The 21366-nt window shown below is 36.2% G+C and overlaps 1 protein-coding gene across 1 annotated transcript in view; it reads left to right on the top strand.

Annotated features, from left to right (window-relative positions):
- The window catches only part of ATP11B (ATPase phospholipid transporting 11B (putative)), a 146533-nt gene that overhangs the window by 5457 nt on the left and 119710 nt on the right, over window positions 1-21366 (top strand). Inside the window, exon 2 of the mRNA XM_044670954.1 lies at window positions 21160-21276. Coding sequence (XP_044526889.1) covers window positions 21160-21276 — 117 coding nt within the window. The remainder of the gene's footprint in view (window positions 1-21159; window positions 21277-21366) is intronic.

Below are 21366 nucleotides of genomic sequence, written 5' to 3' on the forward strand. Positions count from 1 at the left end.
TAGCGCTTCCCCCCCCCCCCCCTCCCGCCCCCAGCTTGGCCAGCAGTCGTCCCCCCCAACCCCCGCCACGTCGATCCCTAGGTTCCGGGGCTTCCACATCCAGACGTCTCTGACTTTCTTGTTAAGGAGGAGGATCGTCCAAACTTGTGGTCCCACCTGTAGAGGGAACTCCTATCTCCAGGTAGTGCAGGTTGGGTCAGTGGGGTTATGAAATTGGGCCCAGGATCCCATAGCCGAGAAGGTCATTGTGGTGCCGGGAAAGAATCCTGGATTTGGAGTGGAATGGACCAGGGTTCAGAGCCCTAAAGGGTACAGCTAAAGGATCAGAGATCTGGGCAGACCTCAGGTGTCGTCCATAGGCCAGCAAGCATCTAGTTAGTGCTTACCTGGAGCCAAACAAAGGCTGACCTCAGACCATTCTTAGCTGGGTGACCCTGGGCAAGTCACTTAACCCCCATTGCCTAGCCCTTACTGTTCTAGGGCATTGGAACCGATACATGGTGTTGATTCTAAGATGGAAGATAAGGATTTTTTTAAAAAGTCAGGAGACCAGGGTTTGAATTCAAGCTTCAAAGAAGAAATTCTAAAAAATTTCCTAAAAGGGGCTAGTCTTTGCTCTGTTCACATTCTGAAGGAATTTTTACACTGTCTGTTTAGACATACATAATACACACAGACATTCACTCACTCATTCTAAGGGGGAAGTACAGATGAGGAAACAAACCTAGGGAGTTTACCTGACCTGGCAGAGCCTCTGTTGTGAGTGCAAGTTCCTTGCTTTTTGAGCTGTACCCTGGACCTCAGCTCCCTCCTTCCCTTCAGGAGAGATTTGGCTAGATCACCTGGAAAGCTTTCAGCTTCAACTCTGTTATCCTAACTCCAGAGTGGCTATCACTATCCATCACCATTTTGGTCCAGACAAGTGATTTCATTGGTACTGTATAGGGAATCCTAGGTGGGAACTTAGAAGAATGTGGATATAAGAGCCAGAAGCATTATAAAGACCATTTAGTCTAACCACTTAATTTTACAAATGGGGAAACCTAGGCCCACAAAAGTTAAGGGAAGCTTTCAGAAGTGTATGTGACACCAGTGCACTCTTTATTGTACCACTTGACAGTGAAGATCAGATCTTACCCTTTGTAACTCTCAGGTTTGTAGAGTTGCCAGAGGATACATAGAAGTTAAGTGACTTACATATGGTCATACAATTAATATGTATCAGAGGTGGGTTTTGTGAAGGTGGCCTAATCAGCCGGCTTCATAATGTTGCCTTGTGGTCTTGGGGGAGTAGATAATGAAAGCAACCTCCCTAAAGGCAAACCAAGAAAGGAGACTTTTTCTTCTTTCCCTATGGTCTGCCCTGCAGCCCTCTGGCACTATCAACTAACCTCCTATAACCTGGGGAGTTTTGCCCCTTGCCATCCAGCACTCTATTGTAGCCTTAGGATTTATGGCTTTTTCCATCTACTCTGCAGCTGAACGAATTACTTGTATATGTTATCTCCTTGATAACCAGTCTTTTTTTTCTGTTTTTATCTCGGATACATAGTAAGCACTTTTCATTCATTCAGTGTGAGTCAATATTCTCTCCTTTCTCAAATCTAGGTTTCCCAATTGCACTTGTCACAAAAATATCCTGGTTGTAAGAGACCTTGGAGGTCATGTGATCAAGCCAACAGGATTCTGTTTTGTTACAACTTTGACAAGTATCTAACTAGTCTATGTTTAAAGACCTTGAGTAGCTGGGAAACAATCCTGCTTGCTAATGACAATATTGGAGGTATCTGATTAGAGCAGAGTACAGCAGGATTATCATCTCTAGCCTGGAATACTCCCTCCTCCACTATGACTATAGGCTTCCCCAGCTACCTTTAAGTCCCAATGAAAGTCCCTCCTTCTACAGGAAGCCTTCTCAAACTCCTTTTAATTCCAGTGCTTTCCCTCTGTTAATGACTTCCTATTTATCCTGTATATAGCTTGTTTATACATATTTGATTGTGTGTTGCCTCTCTCATTAGATGGCAAAAGCTCCTTGAAACAGGGTCTGTCTTTTGCCTCTTGTATACATAGCCCATAGCACAGTGCCTGGCACATAGCAGATGCTCGATAAATGTTTATTGACTGATAGTTTCTGATGCTATGTTTCTATATTTTGATGCTATTAACAACCTTGAAAAGCCATATTAACTAATTTTTTTTCACCATGCTACACTGTTGGTTCATATTGAATATTTAAACCACTGAAATCCCTATGCCTTCTTGATTTGAAATGCTCATCCTTTCATACAACTATATTTTCTCCCTAAGCATACCCCTCCTTGCTTCCCTATTTCTCTCATGGATATCACTGACCTTGTAATCTCCTATCTTGGGATTGTCTTCCCTGGCCTTTCCTTACTCCTTATACCTGTGTTGGCGAAACCATGGCATGAGTACTGAGGCAGCACAGAGGGGGCTGCTCCCTTCCTGCTCTCCACAATGCCCAAGGAAATTTTTTGATTGCCCAGACCAGCAGCCCAATGTAAGCACTTCCTCCCTCAGCTGTCTGAGGTAATAGGGGGCAGGGGGTGGTCCTCACAAGCAGCTTGAAGTTGCAGTTTGGGAACCTGATTTAAAAAAATATTTGCCTACACTGCCTTATACTCATTCAGAAGCCAAGAATTATCTTCAATATTGCTTACATTTGTCCCCTTTCCATTAAAATAGTTACCACTTTAGGTTAAGCTTTCTTTTATTTTTCACCTAGACTAATGAAATAGTTTTCTATTGGCTCTCCCCTGTTTTTAGTCTTTCTCAGGATTCATTCTTCTGGAAACTGTCAAAGCAACCTCTCCTGCAAGTTTCTTACTCAAAACTGTTCAGTTGTCACCCTGGTTTTCTCTGGGACAAAATAAAAATGCTTAACCTGACATTTAAGGTTTTCAGAATCTTCCTTAAAGCCTAATGAACTCTTATTTTTGTTACTCATTTGAAATGCATTCCTACTTTTCTCTGCCATTCAGATTTCTTATCTTTTTCCAAAGCTCAGGTACCATATCTTCCTTTAATGAAGTATTCACTTATTTCCCTAGTTGTTAGTGTTCTCCTTTTTTTTAATTTGCTCTTTATATAGTCTTATCTGTGTATATTTTCTGTTGTATTCCCATAGCCTTGCACATAGAGGTCATTTAATGTTTTATTCACTTTTTGATCACTGTAGAAGAAAAGGTGATAAAACCCTCCCCATACCTTTAAAAATACTGACTTAAAATGCTATATGCTAAAGAATTAATTCAGAGAAAATTTCTCGAGATGACTGCAACTTAATAGCTACTGCCACATGCCTTACAAAGACTGACATTGAGAACACATCTTTTCCTGGGTGAAAAAGCCTGCTCCAGCCTGCATAGTGATATTTGTTAATATAATTTTGAAAAGAAAATAGAAATAAAATAATCTTCTATTCAGTGTTTTAATTTTCTAGCTTGAGGGGACAATATAAAAACAGTTACGCAGGAACCAACATTCTTCTGGATATGTGATTGTAAAGAGAGATTTTTATATTTACCGTTTTCCTTTTTGTATAGTATTTTTAAAACTTAAACCAAATCTCTAATTTTTAAAAATCTACCTTTGGATCATCACATTTTACAGCAAACATTCTGATTTTTTGAAAAATTCAATTTAACTACTACTTAATGTTTGCTATCTTAAATGTAGTGGAGGAGGAAAAGAATAGAATAGTTGAATTATTTTGGGGAGATTTGGAAAACATCCAAACTGTATACACATACGTGTATACATATAGTATTCCAAAAGTCTTGTGTGTGTGTGTTTATACACACATATTCTTTTTAATACGACTTTTAGGGGGTTGTTGAATAGAAAATGCAACAATATATTTTTCCAATGCCTGGCCGGCTGTAATCCTCTTACTCATCTGTGGTTTTGCTGTGTTAAGAATATTGAGTAATTGGCTGAAAACTGGGTGGTTAAGTTAGTGTGACTAAATATTACCTTAGACTGTCAGTTGCTAAAATTACTAGTTTCGTTTTTTGAAAGTGTTCAGGGCTGGAGACAGATAGGTAGTTAAGTGGATTGAGAGCCAAGCTTAGAGATGGGAGGTCATGAGTTCAAATGTGGCCTCAGACACATCCTAGTTTTGTGGCCCTGGGCAAGTCATTTAATCCCTCATTGCCTAACCCTTACCACTCTTCTGCCTTAGAACTGATTTATTCTAAAGTGGAAGGTAAAGTTTAAAAAAAAAAAGAAGAAAGTCTTCAGGGTCTCTGAACATGCCAATATTAATGTAAGACTTTGCATCTCAGTTTTTACATTCACTTAAATGATAAATTAAGAGCAGCTGATTAATGGAGAATTAAATGTCCATTTTAGTATTAAATCATAAGTTGCATTTGTATTTTATGGGACTATTTTTTGCCTTTCTATCCCCAGTGCTCAGCACATTGATTACACATACATTAGTTCTCAAAATTGGGCCATTGTTGGTCTGTTTTAGAGATTTAGGTCCAGATTTTGGAAAGTAAACTGAGAAATGTTGGATAGAGTTGGAAGTACCCATAATTCATCAGAATACCGGGTTTAGTTATTCTAGATTACCCCTTTACAATGGCTTTATTATTAGAAACATTAGGCCATATCTCTAGCTCTTCTCTTACTTAAAAAAATACTTAGAATTCTTATCTTTTTGCAAAGTATTTTCATTACTTTTTAGATGAGTTATTTTGCAAAAGTATTTATAAAGCACTTGCTCTGTCCTTATTGGTGAGGTTACAAATACAAAAAGCAGTCAGTCCCTGCTCTCCAGGAGCCTGCAGTCAAGGTAGAGAGTAGATGCACATCTTCTAGGATCAGTGGCTAAATTGATCTGGTCTATCTCTCCAGAACTGGGGAGAATGGAGCTAGGGGGAGAGAGGAGACAAGGTTGTTGTTAAAAGTTACTGAGTAGAGAGGTAGTCCAGAGTAAGATGATAAAACATGAAAAACACAAAGTTGGTATTTTTCCTTCACAGGGGTAGTTCGAACAAGGGATTAGAATGTGTTCGTTTTTTGTACTATTGATATATAAATAAATATCCTCATCAGGCTTTTCCCCAAGCATTTATTTTTATTATCTTTTACACTGGATTGAGAGAATAAAAGGTAAATGAGGGGAATATAACTTTGGAACATCTGGGTTTAGTGACTGAGTTTGTAGTTGGGACTATTCCAGGAGAAGATAACATATTAAAAGGATAAGTGAATATAGCAGATTGAGCAAGTTCTTTTAATTGTTCCTCCTAGAGCTGTGTAATCCTTCACATGAAGATTTAGATTAATTCTGTCTTTTTAAAAGTGATTCATAGATTACCTTAATATTTGAATTAGGCTTATTAGAAATAGTCTGTAAGATTTCTTTGCTAACTCCTTAATATTTTCAAGTTTATATGTAAAATAAATTTAGAAATTAAGATGTCATGATAGAGTGAAAGGAAAGCCATAGAAAAATTACCAAAACCATTTAGAAATGGAACTTTTTTACTTCATAGATATTATTTATAGAGCACCTAAAAGGGTTTGTAAAATGCTTTACTGTTAACTCATTTGATCCTCACAACACTCCTGGGAGGGAAGTGCTGCTATTACCTCCATTTTACAGAAGAGGAAACTGAGGCTGAAAAAGGTTAAGGGACTTGCCCAGGGTCACAAAGCTAATAAAGTGTCTGAGGTAGGATTTGAACTCATCTTCCTAACTCCAATGCTCTTTCCACTTTATTGCCAAGGTACCGCAGCTATTTGAAGAGTACTGTTGGCATAAGGGAAGCCTTTTAATGTTTCATACTAAATTAAGCTCTCCGCCGTAAAAATATATATGGGCAGATAAAAAGAAGAACTTTGAGAGGAACATTTTATGATACTTCATGGTAAGCAGAATTGCTTACTTTTTCCTTTATATGTATATTCAATTTAATTTAAAGTGTGATGAAAAAATACATTTTCACATTGTTAGAAATATAAATTAGACAGCCACTTCCCAGCTGTGTGACCCTGGGCAAGTCACTTGACCCCCATTGCCTACCCTTACCACTCTTCTGCCTTGGAACTAATACACAGTATTGACTCCAAGATGGAAGGTAAGGGGAAAAGCAATATAAATTAGACAAAGTGAGTGCTCCAGAAAGAAACCTAGCTTTATTTTCAGTTTGTGCTTCTTTTTTTTTTTTTTTTTTAACCCTTACCTTCAGTCTTGGAGTCAATCTGTATTGGCTCCAAGGCAGAAGAGTGGTAAGGGTAGGCAATGGGGGTTAAGTGACTTGCCCAGGGTCACACAACTGGGAAGTGTCTGAGGCTAGATTTGAACCTAGGACGTCCCATCTCTAGGTCTGGCTCTCAATCCACTGAGCTACCCAGATGCCCCCTTGTGTTGCTTTTATATATAGAGAGAGATTATATAGATATAAATTCAGGTCTGTTTTTGAGAGTGTAAAACCTAGGAGCCTTCTTTCCTTGGGGCTGTCTTCTCCAATCTGTCACATTCTGGTGAATAAGGAACATGGGGCAAAGTAGTCTGGGAGGGGTTTCTTCAGTGACACTTTCATTCAGGTGTGACTTATGTCACATTTTTGGGATATTTTGAGTCTAGGAATTCTTTTTAAGACTGGATCTTTTGAAATCTTGCCTTCCTTTAAGGTAGTATTCTGATGCTGAATTATAGACCTTAAAATACTCAGTTCATTTGGTTAAGGGGCAGTCATAACAGCACTCTTAATATTCCCAGCAGATATAAACCAGATGCTCCCTAAGTGTCCTGTTACTGTGAAGTATTTTTCTAGGGCTTCACAACAACTTATGGATAGATAACCTTTGGCATAAGACTTTTGACCTGATCTTTTGTCTGTGTCTACATTTGCTTTACCACATAGACATATGATCCTGCTAACTCCCATTAGGTAGAGAACTGCCTACCATGCCACTACTCTGATATAGGCCCTCATAACCTCACAACTGTACCCCTGTAGTAGCCTGTTAGTCTTCCTACTACCTCCAGGCTCTTCCAGCTCCAATCCATCCTCCATGCAGCTGTCAAATTGATTTTAGAGGGCAGGTCTGACCATGTCACTTCCTCATTCCCCCCATTAGATAAACTCCAGTGACTTTCTGTTATCGCTAGGATTAAATAGAAAATCCAGTTTGGCTTTTAAAGTCCTTTATTACTTGGCCTCTTCTTGCATTTCCTAAACGTTGCATTTTATTACATTTTATCCTTTCCGTATACTCTGATCCACTATCTCTCACTTCAACCATTTTCACTGGCTATTCAATGTACCAGAAATTCTTTCCCTCCTCCATATCTCCAGGCTTCCTTAACTTCCTTTGAGTCTAATAAAAAATCTGCTGTTGTACAAGAAGGCTTTCCCAGTTCTTAATCTTAGTGTCTGTCTTCCCATTGAGATTATCTCCAGTTTATCCTATATATATCTTATTTGTACATAGTTCTTTGAATGTTGTCCTCCCCTCATTAGATGGTGAGCTCCACCTAAAAGCATGCATGTCTTTGGATTTAGTTAATGGCTGAGTAATAGGCAAATAACTATATGATTGGTTTGTTATACCTGCCATTTATTTCAAGCAGATTCCACAGTTGTCTAAATGCTTTTGATAATTCTTTGCTATAGTTTCTTATCCTTCCTTTATGTGAAAACCACACATCAGGAAGATATTTTCATCTAGTTTTTACTCCAAACTCTTTATTTTCTGCTAATCTTTCAAATATCAACATTCATGTCTTTTACAATTTTATTTCTAGCAAATCTTCAGCAGCATCCTTGAATTCTAATTTAATTTGTTTTTCTAAAATATCTATCTTTATCTTAAATTTTAAATTCTTCCTAAGAATGTTTGTTTTTGAACAATTACTTTGTATGTAGAACTATTTCAAGAGGCTTACCTTTACAGCAAAATTTCAGGTTAGATATTTCCATATGTGAAATCGCAGCTAGCCCAGTAAATTTTCTCCCAGTGAAATAAATGAGCCTGTATTATTTCTTTGGACAACAGAGCAGTCGAGCTTAGAGAACAGACCAATAAAAGGTCATATAAAAGCTATCTTTAAGCATTTTGAAGACCTCTCACATGGAAGAGAAAATTTAATGTCATCTTTGACCCTAGGGAACAGATTTAGGGGTAAAGAGTAGAAGTTTAGAAGAAGCCCATTTGGGTTTAGCATAAAGAAATTAATTAGAGCTATCCTAAAGTCGAATGGACTCCTTCATGTAGTAGTAGGTTCTCCCTGACTCGGTGGTGGTGGTGGTGGTGTCGGTGGTAGTGCATTTATCTTTCCTATTAATTGCTATTAAAATTTAAAAATATTAATTTCCAGGAGGCTAAGTAATATTTTTTCTGGAAAGGGGGCAGTAGGCCAAAAAAGTTTGGGAACCACTGGTCTAGTCTGTACAGATTTTTTTGTTTCCTATTACTCAGCATGTTAGTTGCCTGACCGTGCTTATTGTCTAAAGATTTGATGAGTATAGCATCAATTTCTTTATTCAAGTTGTTGATAAAAATGCTCAACAACACAGGGCCAACCAAGCACAGCTTCCTGGGGTCCTCCATTCGAGACTTTCTCACATTGGCATTGAATCTTTGAGGTTGAAATTGACTTTGAACTTCTTTTTTAAAACCCTTACCTTCCATCTTAGGATCAGTACTGTATATTGGTTCCAAGACAGAAGAATGATAAGAGGTAAGCAATGGGGGTTAAGTGACTTGCCCAGGGTCATACATCTAGGAAGAGTTTTGAACCCAGGTTCTCCTGTCTCTAGGCCTGGCTCTCCACTCAGCCACCTAGCTGTTCCCTAAAATCGAACTTTGAATCCAGCCAGCCAACCAATTCTGAGTAATCCATCCAGTTGTGGTATTGAGTAGTCTTCTTTATCCATTTTTCTTCATCAAAATATTATGAGACAGGAATTTTAGTTATTTCATCATATCCTTTATAGCAGTGGTTCCCAAACTTTTTTGGCCTACCGCCCCCTTTCCAGAAAAAACCCAAACTATGCTTCACTTTAAAATCCCTTATAGCTATTTACTCAGATCATCTTGCCATCTGCTTGTCACTCCTACCTTGCTCCACAGCTGGACCAGTACTTTCTGCACTGAATTTCTATATTGTATTTATAGAGTCCATGCCCCTTATCCATGAGTAGGTTAGTCCATTCCTCCCTCTTTGGTATCCATACCTTGGATTTCAGAAGCCTTGCTTGGTGACTGAGTGTAAACTAGCCCACTTAACCTACTATATTCAGAGCCGACCCTATACTTCATTCATCTTCACATGCTTTCTAGTTGATACTTTTCTAGTTCTAGGCTACCTTGTCATCTGCCTGTTCCCTTTTGTGTTTCCCTTTGCCATTTGCACTGGACATAATGAAGACATCATTAGTACCATTACTTTTGGAAAGATCTGTCTTGTAGATCAGCTCACCATCTCTGTGATGCCCCAGATTAAAACTCCTTCCAAAATCAAAACCCCTCTTTGTGTTATCTTCTCTTCTTAGAATTTGGGCAAGGCTTGTTTCTCTCATCTATATGTATCTGTAGCATGTTGCACACCATGCTTGCTATACTGTAAATACTTAAATGTTTTTCTTTCATTCATTCATGACATTTCTCAAATGTAGTTCTTCATTGGAAATACGCTACAACTTCCCTGCCCCTTCTCATATGCTCTTTCCATCACCTGCAGCTTTCCCTCCTTCAAATTATTTATTTTAAATTTTATCTCTCCCCTTCACTGTCCTTCCCACACTCATTGAACAGCAACAAAAAAGAAAAGGTTAAACCTTCAGGGCAAACAAGCAAATTCCCTCACTGACCATATGCAAAAATGCATCTCATTCTGCATCTTGAGTCCATTTCTTCTCTCAGAAAGGAGGTAGAATGATTCATCTTCAGGCTTCTGGATTTGGTTCATTTGCCATTTTAATTCCTTGGAGATTGTAGCATTCCAAGACAGGCAGACATATAGTATCCCTGGGAGATGTCTTATCTTAAAAGTTCATCTTCCCTCTGTGGAGCAATTTAGGATTCTTAAAAACTGTGCTCTCTCTCTTACAATAAAATTCTATCCTGCACTTGTTATCCTAATCATTTTTAGGTCCAACTCATTGTCCCTTTATAGTGCTTGTCTTAAATCTATTTAATGTCATACTAATTCAGTGGAATGGCCACTGAAATGGATGTTGTGATCTGTTCAGTAAGCATTTTTCATTCATTTAAAGACATTAATTTTAAATTTCAAATTAATTTTCATTTCATTTTCCTATATAAATTGTTAGACAGATTTCCCTTTTAGTAATCATGGGTCTCATTAAGTAAGGCTTGAATTGTTCTTCATCACCCACAGACAGGAGTATCTAAAGGATTTCCTCTGTAAGCACTATATAAGTGCTTATCCCTTTAACCTTTTTGCCTTATGTAAAATCTTTCTTCTGTTTGGATTTTGTATAAAACATTCCTTCATCAGAGTGCTAAACAGTTTTGAAAAACACTCATAACCCATTTTATGCCTCAATCTTCAAAATTTTGGTTGTTAATTGTTTGGTAATTAATCCTTTCTGTACCCTTTCATTGTATTTGTCAGGGAACCTTGTATAATGCCATTTATTTATTTGTTTGTTTGTTTATTCATTTATTTATTGCTTTTATTTTTATTTTTCCCCCCTTTTTTATTTAGAATATTTTTCCATGGTTACATGATTCATGATCCTCCCCCCTCTCAAGGTTGACAAGCAGTTCCACTGGGTTATATACGTATTGTTCAAAGCCTATTTCCATGTTATTCATATTTGCAGTAGAGTGATCTTTTAACTTCAAAACCCCAATCACATCTCCATCAAATTATGTGATCGGTCATATGTTTTTCTTCTCTGTTTCTGCTCCCACAGTTCTTTCTCTGGATGTGGATAGCATCTTTCTCATAAATTACTCTGGATTGTTTGGAATTGTTGCATTGCTGCTAGTAGAAAAACCTATTACATTCAATTGTGCCACAGTGTATCAGCCTCTGTGTACAATGTTCTCCTGGTTCTGCCCCTTTCACTCTGCATCAATTCCTGGAGGTCTTTCCAGTTCACATGAAATTCTTCCAGTTCTTTATTCCTTTCAGCACAATCATATTCCATCACCAACAGATACCATAATTTGTTTAGCCATTCCCCATTCGAAGGGCATCCTCTCATTTTCCAATTTTTTTTTGCCACCACAAAGAGCTATGAATATTTTTGTACAAGTATTTTTCCCTATTATCTCTTTGGGGTATAATCCCAGCAGTGGTGTGGCTGGGTCAAAGGGTAGACAGTCTTTTAAAGCCCTTTGACCATAGTTCCAAATTGCCTTCCACAGTGGTTGGATCAATTCCCAACTCCACCAGCGATGCATTAGTGTCCCAATTTTGCCACAATCCCTCCAACATTTATTACTTTCTTTTGCTATCATATTAGCCAACCTGCTAGGTGTGAGATGGTACCTCCAAATTGTTTTGATTTGCATTTCTTTAATTATAAGAGATTTAGAACACTTTTTCATATGCTTATTGATAGCACATGGTTTGATTTCATCATGTGAAAACTGCCTATTCATGCCCCTTGACCATTTGTTCAAATGATTGAGGAATGGCTTGATTTTTTATAAATTTTACTTTAGTTCCTTATATATTTGGGAAATTAAATCTTTGTCAGAGAGTTTGGTTATAAAAATGTTCTCCCAGTTAGAACCTTGTATAATTTTAACATAGCTTTGAGAGACTCCTTCTTGGAAAAGAGCTATTAGCTGATGTTTTGCTCTGAGTCAAATGGGTTTTTAATTTATAAAATGATAAGCACAATGAATTTTTAAATATTGTATCTTTCATTAAGTTTGTGTAATCTGTTTTGGAGACTTATTTGTAAAAACCTACTTGTTCTTTCTCATGTTTTCAACAAGGATTATTCTTCTAAAGATTTTATAAAGATGAAAAAATAGACATGGATTGATATTCTCTTGATTGCCTTTTTTGGAGTATTACTATCATCTATGACTTTTTCTATCCTTTTGGGTCTTCCCTTTTCTGGAATATAAAATGATCTCTTAATGCTTTTAGTATTAATAAAAAAGAAATTGCTGGGGTTTTAATTCCATAGCAAAGACAAGGTATTAATAGGTCTATCTTTCTTGTGCAGTCATGTTGTAGTCTTCTGAAACAAGCTTCTGTAGTCCCTGAAACAGGTTTTTCAGCATACAAAAATGATTAAATGATTATTTCCTCATTTGCTAAATTTGGTGTTATTAATATTACAAATGCAATAAATAGGTTGTGGCCAGGTGCCCCATTTTTTCTTTTTTAAAATTTAGAGAATTTAAAAGATCTTTTTAAACTGATCTTCAGATTTGTCCTTGGTAATAATACTGGCTATGGTTTCACAGATAAAGTCTAAGCTTAATGAATCACTGTAGAGGGAGAGACCTAAGATTTCACCATCTTAACTTGAATGCCTGTGCAAGTATTCAGATGTTGGTGTATTGCATGTGACTTTTCCTTGGTTTACCAAATCCCCAGATTGACTGAGTGATCATGGGAATTGATCAGTGTGCAGCAGTATCAGCAGTTAAGAGTTGTAATATAGCACTCCTTTATTTCTGTGGAGAGAAAACAAATTCTGAGAGATTACTACTTTATTTTGTTGCAGTTGTTCTCTTACCAGTCCAATTGTCTTCGGTGACATTTTATATGGCAAATCATTGGATTATATAGGAAGGCAAATGATTTTTGATGACTTTAGTGCTAAAATCTATCCATACAATTGTAACCAAATTTGTGTGGTTCTGTACTTGGCACAGACCTGCTTTGTAACCTTCTCTGCTGGTTTTGTTGCTCTTCCCAAGTTACAGGTACAAGATTTGCCAACTTTACCTTTGTCCAGTTCTCACATGGATTTCTATTATATGAAAGCTAAAGAATGTTATAGAAGAATCTCAACTGAAGTTGGGATTATTTGCAGTGACCTAGATTTTGCCTAGTGCCTAGTCTCTTCAGGATCCTTAACTGTAAAAATCCCATGCTCAAAAATCTGAATCCATGCTCTTGGAATTTGGTCAAATTTGAACTATCTCCAAAAGGATAAGAAAAACTACCATTTCCTTTATTTCATTCTTGTCTTCTAGAATGCTTCCTTTTTATTAATAAAATACCTTAGTTTTCTGGTTCCAATCAGGCACACTGCTTGGTACATAGTATGTTTTGGAACAATTATCATTGTAAAACTTGCTCATAGACCTTATATAGGTTCCTTCCAATACCTTCCTAGGTTCATAGGAGTCAGTCTTCTAGCAATTTTAATTTCTTGGAAGTTGTATTTCATGGGAGTTATAGCCATATATAAGCACAAGTTATACAAATGTATAAGTACAGAAAAGTACAAAAGTAATATTTCTTTAGGAATCCATATGCTGGCTTCAAATTTCTTCCGTAAGAATAAGTAGCAGCAAAGTTTTCTTTATTCAAGGGAACCCTGGAGAAAAGCTAAAGATGTGAGATTGAGTAATATGAATTTGAAATTATCTAGGAATGAGCTCCCTCTCACCATTTATCTGGAAAGTCACTATAGCTGCTTTGGAATAGCATTAACTATGTCAAAAAACAATAAAAAATTATTATGAAGATTCCTGCTGGCCTTCCTTCTACTTGTTAGAGTATACTATGCCTAAAATCTGTAAGCTTTTCTTTTTACTTTTTAAATATCTCATAATTAAGAATTATTAGGAAAACTTCATTGATTGACCTTTTAAAAACACCAAAATAACAACTCCTAGGGATTTGAGATTATCACAAAGCTATGAAATCTCATCATTATTAATGATTTATTTTGACTTTGGAGCACTATTTCCATAATTAAGTACCTTGTATCTGTCTGATAGAAATTTATCATACTGCAACTCTTCTGTATTTGCAGTAATGTTTTAGAACTTTGTAGGCTATTCTCTGTTGTGTCTTGAGTGCAGTATATTTCTCTGTATAGGATTCAGTAGTAGTATATATACTGCACATATTGTAAGCACTCAGTAATATGGCTTCTATTTGTGTTAATTATGCTAGCAGTAAATTTATTCTGCAGCAAAAGTTATGTGAATGGGTTTAAAGTTTAAACAAAATCCTGTCAGATTTATCTGAGAAATTATTCATCCTGACCAAGGGAGATTTACTCCAGGGATGCAAGATTGGCTCAACTTTGGGAATACAATCATCATAATTCATTTTATCAGAAACCAGAACACCTAAAATCACATGGTTGTTTCATCAATAGTTACAGAAAAGCCTTCAACAAAATACAATGCTCTTTGATACTGAAAACTCTACAAAGTATAGGCTCAGAGACTCCTTTTTAAATGTCATAAAAAGCGTCTACCTAAAACCAAAAAATAAACATCATATACAATGGGGATATATTAGAATTTTTTTCAATAAATACAGCAACAAGAAAAAGCATGGATGCTCACTCTCCCCAATGTTATTTGATACAGTTCTGGAAATGCAAGATAGACTATTCTCTGGTAGTTTACATGGAAAATTCTAGAAAATCATGAATCATCAAATCATCAACTCACTACAGACTGAAAAATTCTCAATAATCACTTCATTTATATCTAATAGTAACAAAATTCAAGAAACAATAATAGAAAGGGAAATCCTACTTCACATAATTAGAAAATGCATGAACTATGTAGAAATTGACTTTCCAAAGAACACAAAAGATTTATATAGATTTAATTATAAGAATAGATTTGGAATGGGTCATATAGGTCATCTAATCCGGTCTCCCTCATGATGCAGAAACCCTCTTTATAACATCTATATAACATACCCAATCTGTCTTGATTTATTGATAGAGGGGGCTAAGAGAAGAAAAAGGAAATCTTATTTGTTATCCTCTAGGTTTTTCTGGAGATATCTAAAGAAAGAAACAGATCATGCCAGTCAGAAACTGTGACTCAGAATATATAATTTTAATCTAAATATTCTCTTATCTATCCAAATGGATACCTGAGGTAGAAGCTGAGGAGAGCAAAAAAAAAAAAAAAAAAAAAAGATATAATTTTTATTATGCTTTTTTAGTGGAAAATTTTTGGTTCAGTGATAGCACCTTTCAAAATGCTATAGAATTTTAATATGATTTTTAAAAATCAAGTAGAAATTAGTTTTACTTTTAAAATATTTGTTTTGAGAGTTTTATACCTTTTTTTGTCAAATGGTCTTTTAAAAATTTTTTACAAATTAAAATATTTTTCCATATTTACATGATTCATTTTCTTTCCATCCCCTCTTCCCTCTCCCCTCTCAGAGCTGACAAGCAATTCCACTGGGTTGTACAAATATTATCACTTAATGTTTATTTCCTATTCATTTTTGCTATAGAGCATCATGATATTTTTTAAAAATAGTTTGATGAATCTTGCAAAGTCACAAAGCAAGAATTAGAAATAGCTGGTCTAGAGCTACCTAGTAAGGAGTACATTATTGATTAATGAATCATTCTTGTTAAAGGAAATGCATCAAGGAATATGATAATTTTCCCTTTCCTTAGTCATTGCCCCTGATGAACTCCAGGTCTGGTGTTTACCTTTTTAAGTTATCCTACAAATCTATATTTTTCATAGTCGTTCTTATCTTTAGAAATGATTTTAGCCATGATGTAAGATGTTGTTCAATAATCTTTTTATTTCCTAATTTGAGATTTATGAAATGACAACTGCCTTAAACAAACATGCTCTGGATCAGGATGATCGAATGTTATATTTTTGGGGGCTGGGTTATACATGTATTGTCATACAAAAATTTTCCATGTTAATAATTTTTGTAAGTGAATAATCTTATAAAATCCAAAACCCAAGTCATATACCCAAATAAACAAGTATTTATTCATGTTTCCATTTGCATTTCCACTCCAACAGTTCTTTCTCTGAAGGTGGGATAGCATTCTTTTTCATAAGTCCCTTAGAATTATCCTGGTATTTCTGTTGGTAGCACAGCCTACCACATGATCAAATGTTTTTTTTTTGAAATAATCCTGAGAACTTTTATATTCTCTTGTGTCCCAAATTGTCCTCTCTTTTCATTCCTCTTGTATGCATCCCTATACCAGCTATGCCTACTCCAAAATGCTTTTATCCTGTAGGGAAGAGATTGAAATAAAATATTTCTATCCACTGCAGATATTCCTAGGTTTCCAACTGGATTTTGTGAGTGAAATAGTTAGGAGAAGAAAAGTGAAGTTGTTTGAAAGGTATGACAGAGTAAATTGCTAACCCTGAAGTCAAGGAACTAAACAATGATAAAGAAGTGTTAACATGGTTGCAGAAGGAATAGTCAAGGAACTAAACAATGACAGAAGTGTTAACATGGTTGCAGAAGAAGTGAGCCTCCTGCAGTAGAAAGCTTCAGAATTTTTACCTACCTTCTTCAGAACTTTGCTGTGAATCTTAGAAGTGAACTTCTTCTGAACCCCAGTTTGAGAAACGCTATAAGAAACCATCACTTCCAGCCTTTTCAGAACTGTAGTGTATTATCATCTATTTGACTTTATCCCCTCCCCAAAAGCCTTGCCTTGAAAGATCATTTTTTTCAAGTGAATTAATTTTAACTGGGTTTGAGAATCACTTTGGAGATAATTTGTGACAACATAAAGAAGTAAGTCCTAACCAATAATTGTCCTTCCCTTTACTTCCCCCTCTGGTTATGAATGCTATACATGTTATTAGTTATCTCATAGAATATATTTTTAAAATCATGAAGAAAACCTTATCTAATACTGCTTTTGTCCTATGGACTGGAATGATTTTGAAATCAAACTTGCAAATATAAGACATTTTATCTCCAAAAGTATTTGGAATCTCTTCTCTATATGTGTTATAGCCACATTAGGAATCATTTGAGATCACACAAATTTAATTAGATTCTTAAAATTTAGTAGCGATTATTGAAAATAATAAAAAGCATTTGTGTGATATGGTTAAGAACAGTGGTGTCAAACTCAAATGGAAAACAGGTTCATGTAGCTGCATATTGGCTTACAATACTACGAATCAACATTATCTTTGCCATATTTTTATTTGTTGTTTTATACATATCCCAATTTCATTCTAATCTGGTTTGGAGCCTTTATCATTTTGCACTGTGAATTTAATGCCTCAGGCTTAGAATTTAGTAGTTTTGTGATCATTCTGGAGGTACCAAAGGAAGTGGATATATCTATAAAACCAAAGTGCTTTATACTCATCATCTCATTTGAGCTTCCCACCAGCCCTCTACAACTCCTTTTAGTATCATTCTCATTCTGCAGCCTGGGAAGTGGAGGTTTAAAGAGGCTAAAGGCTTCGAGGCTGGTAAGAAAGCAGTGCAGTATAATGAGCGCAACACCAGGTGTTCAGTCAGAGGACTGCTTATGCTTCTTTATTGTGTTCCCTTGGCCTCTGTGTTAGTTAAAATCACCTGGGGTTCTTTTGGAAGGATTGAACCTCAATATAGTATTTGACAAACTTCTGTGGACCTGTGGGGGTCCTTAAAACTACATTTCCCGTGGTCCAACGGGTTTCATGGGTTTCCTGTTTTGGATGACGTGCTCAAGGTGAGGGACTGTTTGAAATTAGGGGGAAGTGACTCGGAGCATGCTCTTTAGTTACCTGAGCTCGAGGAGAGAGGAAGGTAAATGGCTGAGGTGAGGTTGGAATAGGTTTTTCTTACAGGTGCGTGGTCAGTTTATCTCTATCAGCATGGCTTTTATTAAAATACTATTCTCCTTTTTGATCTCGGCCCTCATCATTTTTAATCATAACACCTCTCTGGGGTTCATGGTGTTGGATGGCATCCCCAAGTTTTTTTCCAGTTCTAAATCTATGATTATCTGTCTTTCTGATACAAAGTTCAGCACTATAACCAACTCTGTCTCAAAAGCAATGACAGTCCCATCTTTAATCAATCAGTGGTTAAGGGCTGGGGATGCAAAGAAAGGCAAAAAGACAGTTTGATAGGGGAGACAACATACCAAGTGTATAAACAGTGATAAGTTGGGGCTAGTCAAAAGAAGGAAGGCACTAGAATTGAAGAGGCTCTGGGAAAATTTCATATTGAAGATGGAATTTTAGCTTGGACCTGAAGGAAGGCAGGGAAGCCAGGAGAGTATTCCAGGCATGGAAGTCAGCCAGTGAAAATGCCTGGAGTTGTGAGATGGAATGTCTTGTTCAGGGAATAACAAGGAGGACAATTTCATGGAATCAGAGTATATGGTGGGGATGTTGATCAGTTTTTTTCCTCCTCTTTATTCTATTACGTAAAAAAATAATTTAACATTTATTTAAAAATTTTTTGAGTTTCAAATTCTCTTACTCTCTTACTCACTACCTCCCTTCTTGAGAAGGCAAGCAGTTTGATACAGTTTATACATATACAATCATGCATAACATTTTTATTTTAATCATGTTGCTACACAGACTGAAAAGAAAAAAAGCCACCTAAGTAAAAATAAAGTTTAAAATGTCCTTTGATCAGGATTCAGAGTTATCAGTTCTTTCTCTGGAGTTGGATAGCATTTAGAAATCTCTATGTGTTTGAGGTCTTGGATCATTTTATTGCTGAAAATCAGTCATCCACAATTGATCATCATACAGTATTGCTGTTATTGTATACAATGTTCTGCTGGCCACCTCACTTCACTTTGCTTCAGTTGATATGTCTTTCCAGGTTTTTCTGAAATCATTTGCTCATCATTTCTTATAGCACAATAGTATTCCATCACAATCCTCTACCACAGTTTGTTCAGCCATTCTCCAATTGATGGGCACTGGGAATGTTAATTGTAAGAAGACTAGAAAACTAGAGTGGTGCTAAGTTATAAATGGCTTTAAATGCCAAACAGAAATAATCATCTTTGAACCCGTAGATTTTAGGGAGCCGCTGAGGTTTATTGAGTTGGAAGGGATGAAGTGGTTAACCTTTACTTTAGGAAGATCACTTTGACAGCTAAGTAGATGATGGTCTATCATGGAAAGAGAGAGACATGTAGAAGGGAGACCAAGTATCAGACTGTGTGATTAAGAACTGTACCTGGGCTGCGATAGTGTTAGATTGAAGGAGGGAATATTTATAAGACATGTTCAATAATTAAAATCAGTAGGTCTTGATAACAGATTTGGATGTAGGGGGTAAGAAAATGAGGAGTTTAAGATGAGGTTATGAGCCTAAGTGACTGGGAGTCGTATAATAGGTGGCACCTTTGATGGTAATAGGGAATTTCAGAAAAGGATAGAGTTTAGGAGGACAGATAATGAATTCCATTTTGGACATATTAGGTTTAAATGTCTTGAACTTGGACATCCAGTGTGAGATGGGAGTGGAATAATGGGTCAGTTAGGGAGAAGAAAAGTATTACCTTGTTGAAGAGAGGTCTCAGTTGAGATTACATAATATAAATTTGTATTGACTTTTCAGCATTTTTTTGTGATTTTCTCCATCTTTTTTTTCAGTGGCATTTCAGTTTAGAAAGCCTATAACCTGTAATTCAGGGAAAAAAAACACTAGAATTTGTACTGTATTGTCTTATATTTGTGTTTTCTGGTTTCATGTCAAGGCTGCATGAATACAAAAGTGTGAATAGCATGTGAGGCAGTTAGTCATGGAAAGATATTTGAATGTAATGACTTGTGTCTAATATTGAAAGAATTTCAGAGTAGCACAGCCTTTATTAAAGTACCAGGAGATGAGATTGGATAGGTATGGAATTGGAAGATAAAAGATGCAGGAAAATTATGGTTAGGAATAACTCTTAAATCCAACTACATAATTTTTAAACTACATAATTTTACAGGCAGCCACTGTAGCTTCTGGTACAGAGAACTTGACTTTATTAAGATAGCATTTAAGGAAGATTATCCTGGCAGCTCTGCGCAAGATGGACAAGAGATGGGCAAGTTGAACAAGATGTGCAAGGATATAGAGATCCTGATGGCAGGTAGACTGGTAATTAGGCTAGGAAAACAATATTAATATTGTTAATTGACTTTCAGGTATGTAATTTAATCTACAGAAAGTACTTTAGTAAAGCAAGCAAGCCATATTTCCACATTGCCCATGTCCAAAAATCTCTATCTGAATCTTTATCTTGAATCTATCACCTCTGGTCAGAAGGTGGGAAATCTGTAGCTCTTCTTGGATGTCCTGCCCACACTTCCAGTCTAGTTGTATAAAGCTAATCCTCTTCCCCATAAAAGTTACCCTCCTCAACATCTTTTATTTTCTGTGAATGGTACCTCAATCAGCAAAGTTTCAATCAACCCTTCAATCTACTTCACCCCTTCACATTTTGCTAGTCTGTAGCTTCTATCAGTGCAGTTCTTATGCTAGATCTACTGCTGCCACCCATCTCCTGCTATATTATTGGAAGAGCTACCCCAATGGATTCCCTGGCCCGTCTCTCCTTCCTGCAAGCTCTTCTAGTGCTGCCAAAAAATCACACACATTTCTTTACCATATTACTTCCTTGTCAAAAACCCTTCAGTGGATCCCTTCTCACTGAGTAAAGTACAAAAGCATTGTAGTTTGGCACTCAAGGCCACGTGCAGTATGACCCTAGCCTACTTTTTCAGTCTTTTCTTACTCTTCATTCCACATTCATTTACCTTTCCCCCACCCTTCCACATGGGATCAAATGAGATCATGTTATTAAAGTGCTCTGTATAGGGCCTAACCCATATTAGGTGTTTAATAAATGCTTGTTTCTGTATTTTCTTTATTTTTACTTACCTCTAATAGGCATGATACAAACATTGCCTGCCCCTTCACCTACTAGAATCTTTCCCTTCCTTTTAAAATTATAAACTCCTGGAAGGTAAGCACTATTTCCTATTTTGGATGCAATATATTAGATTTTAAAATGGAACTTAATAAAATGTAATATTTTTGTTTGTCTGCAGATCTGAACATAGAAGAAAGGGGCATTGTATTTTTTTGTTGTTGTTGTTGAGCTAATTGATTAAATACATATAAACTGAAAGACTAAAAAATGTATATAAATAATCTTGGATTAAGTGAAACCAGAAATTATTTGATTTATATCAACTAGTTATAATCCTTTTTTTCCCCTTTGGTCTTAGGGTTTTGACCCACCACATCAAAGTGACACAAGAACAATTTATATAGCAAACAGATTTCCTCAGAATGGACTTTATACTCCTCAAAAATTTATAGATAACCGAATCATATCATCAAAGGTAAGGATCAACAATATATATTTTTTAAAGCACAGATTTATAACACTTGACTTAGTTTTGTTCGAATTATTTAAAACTTAAGAATCATTT

The sequence above is a fragment of the Gracilinanus agilis genome, chromosome 3 (genome assembly GCF_016433145.1).
Source record: "Gracilinanus agilis isolate LMUSP501 chromosome 3, AgileGrace, whole genome shotgun sequence".
NCBI lineage: Eukaryota > Metazoa > Chordata > Mammalia > Didelphimorphia > Didelphidae > Gracilinanus > Gracilinanus agilis.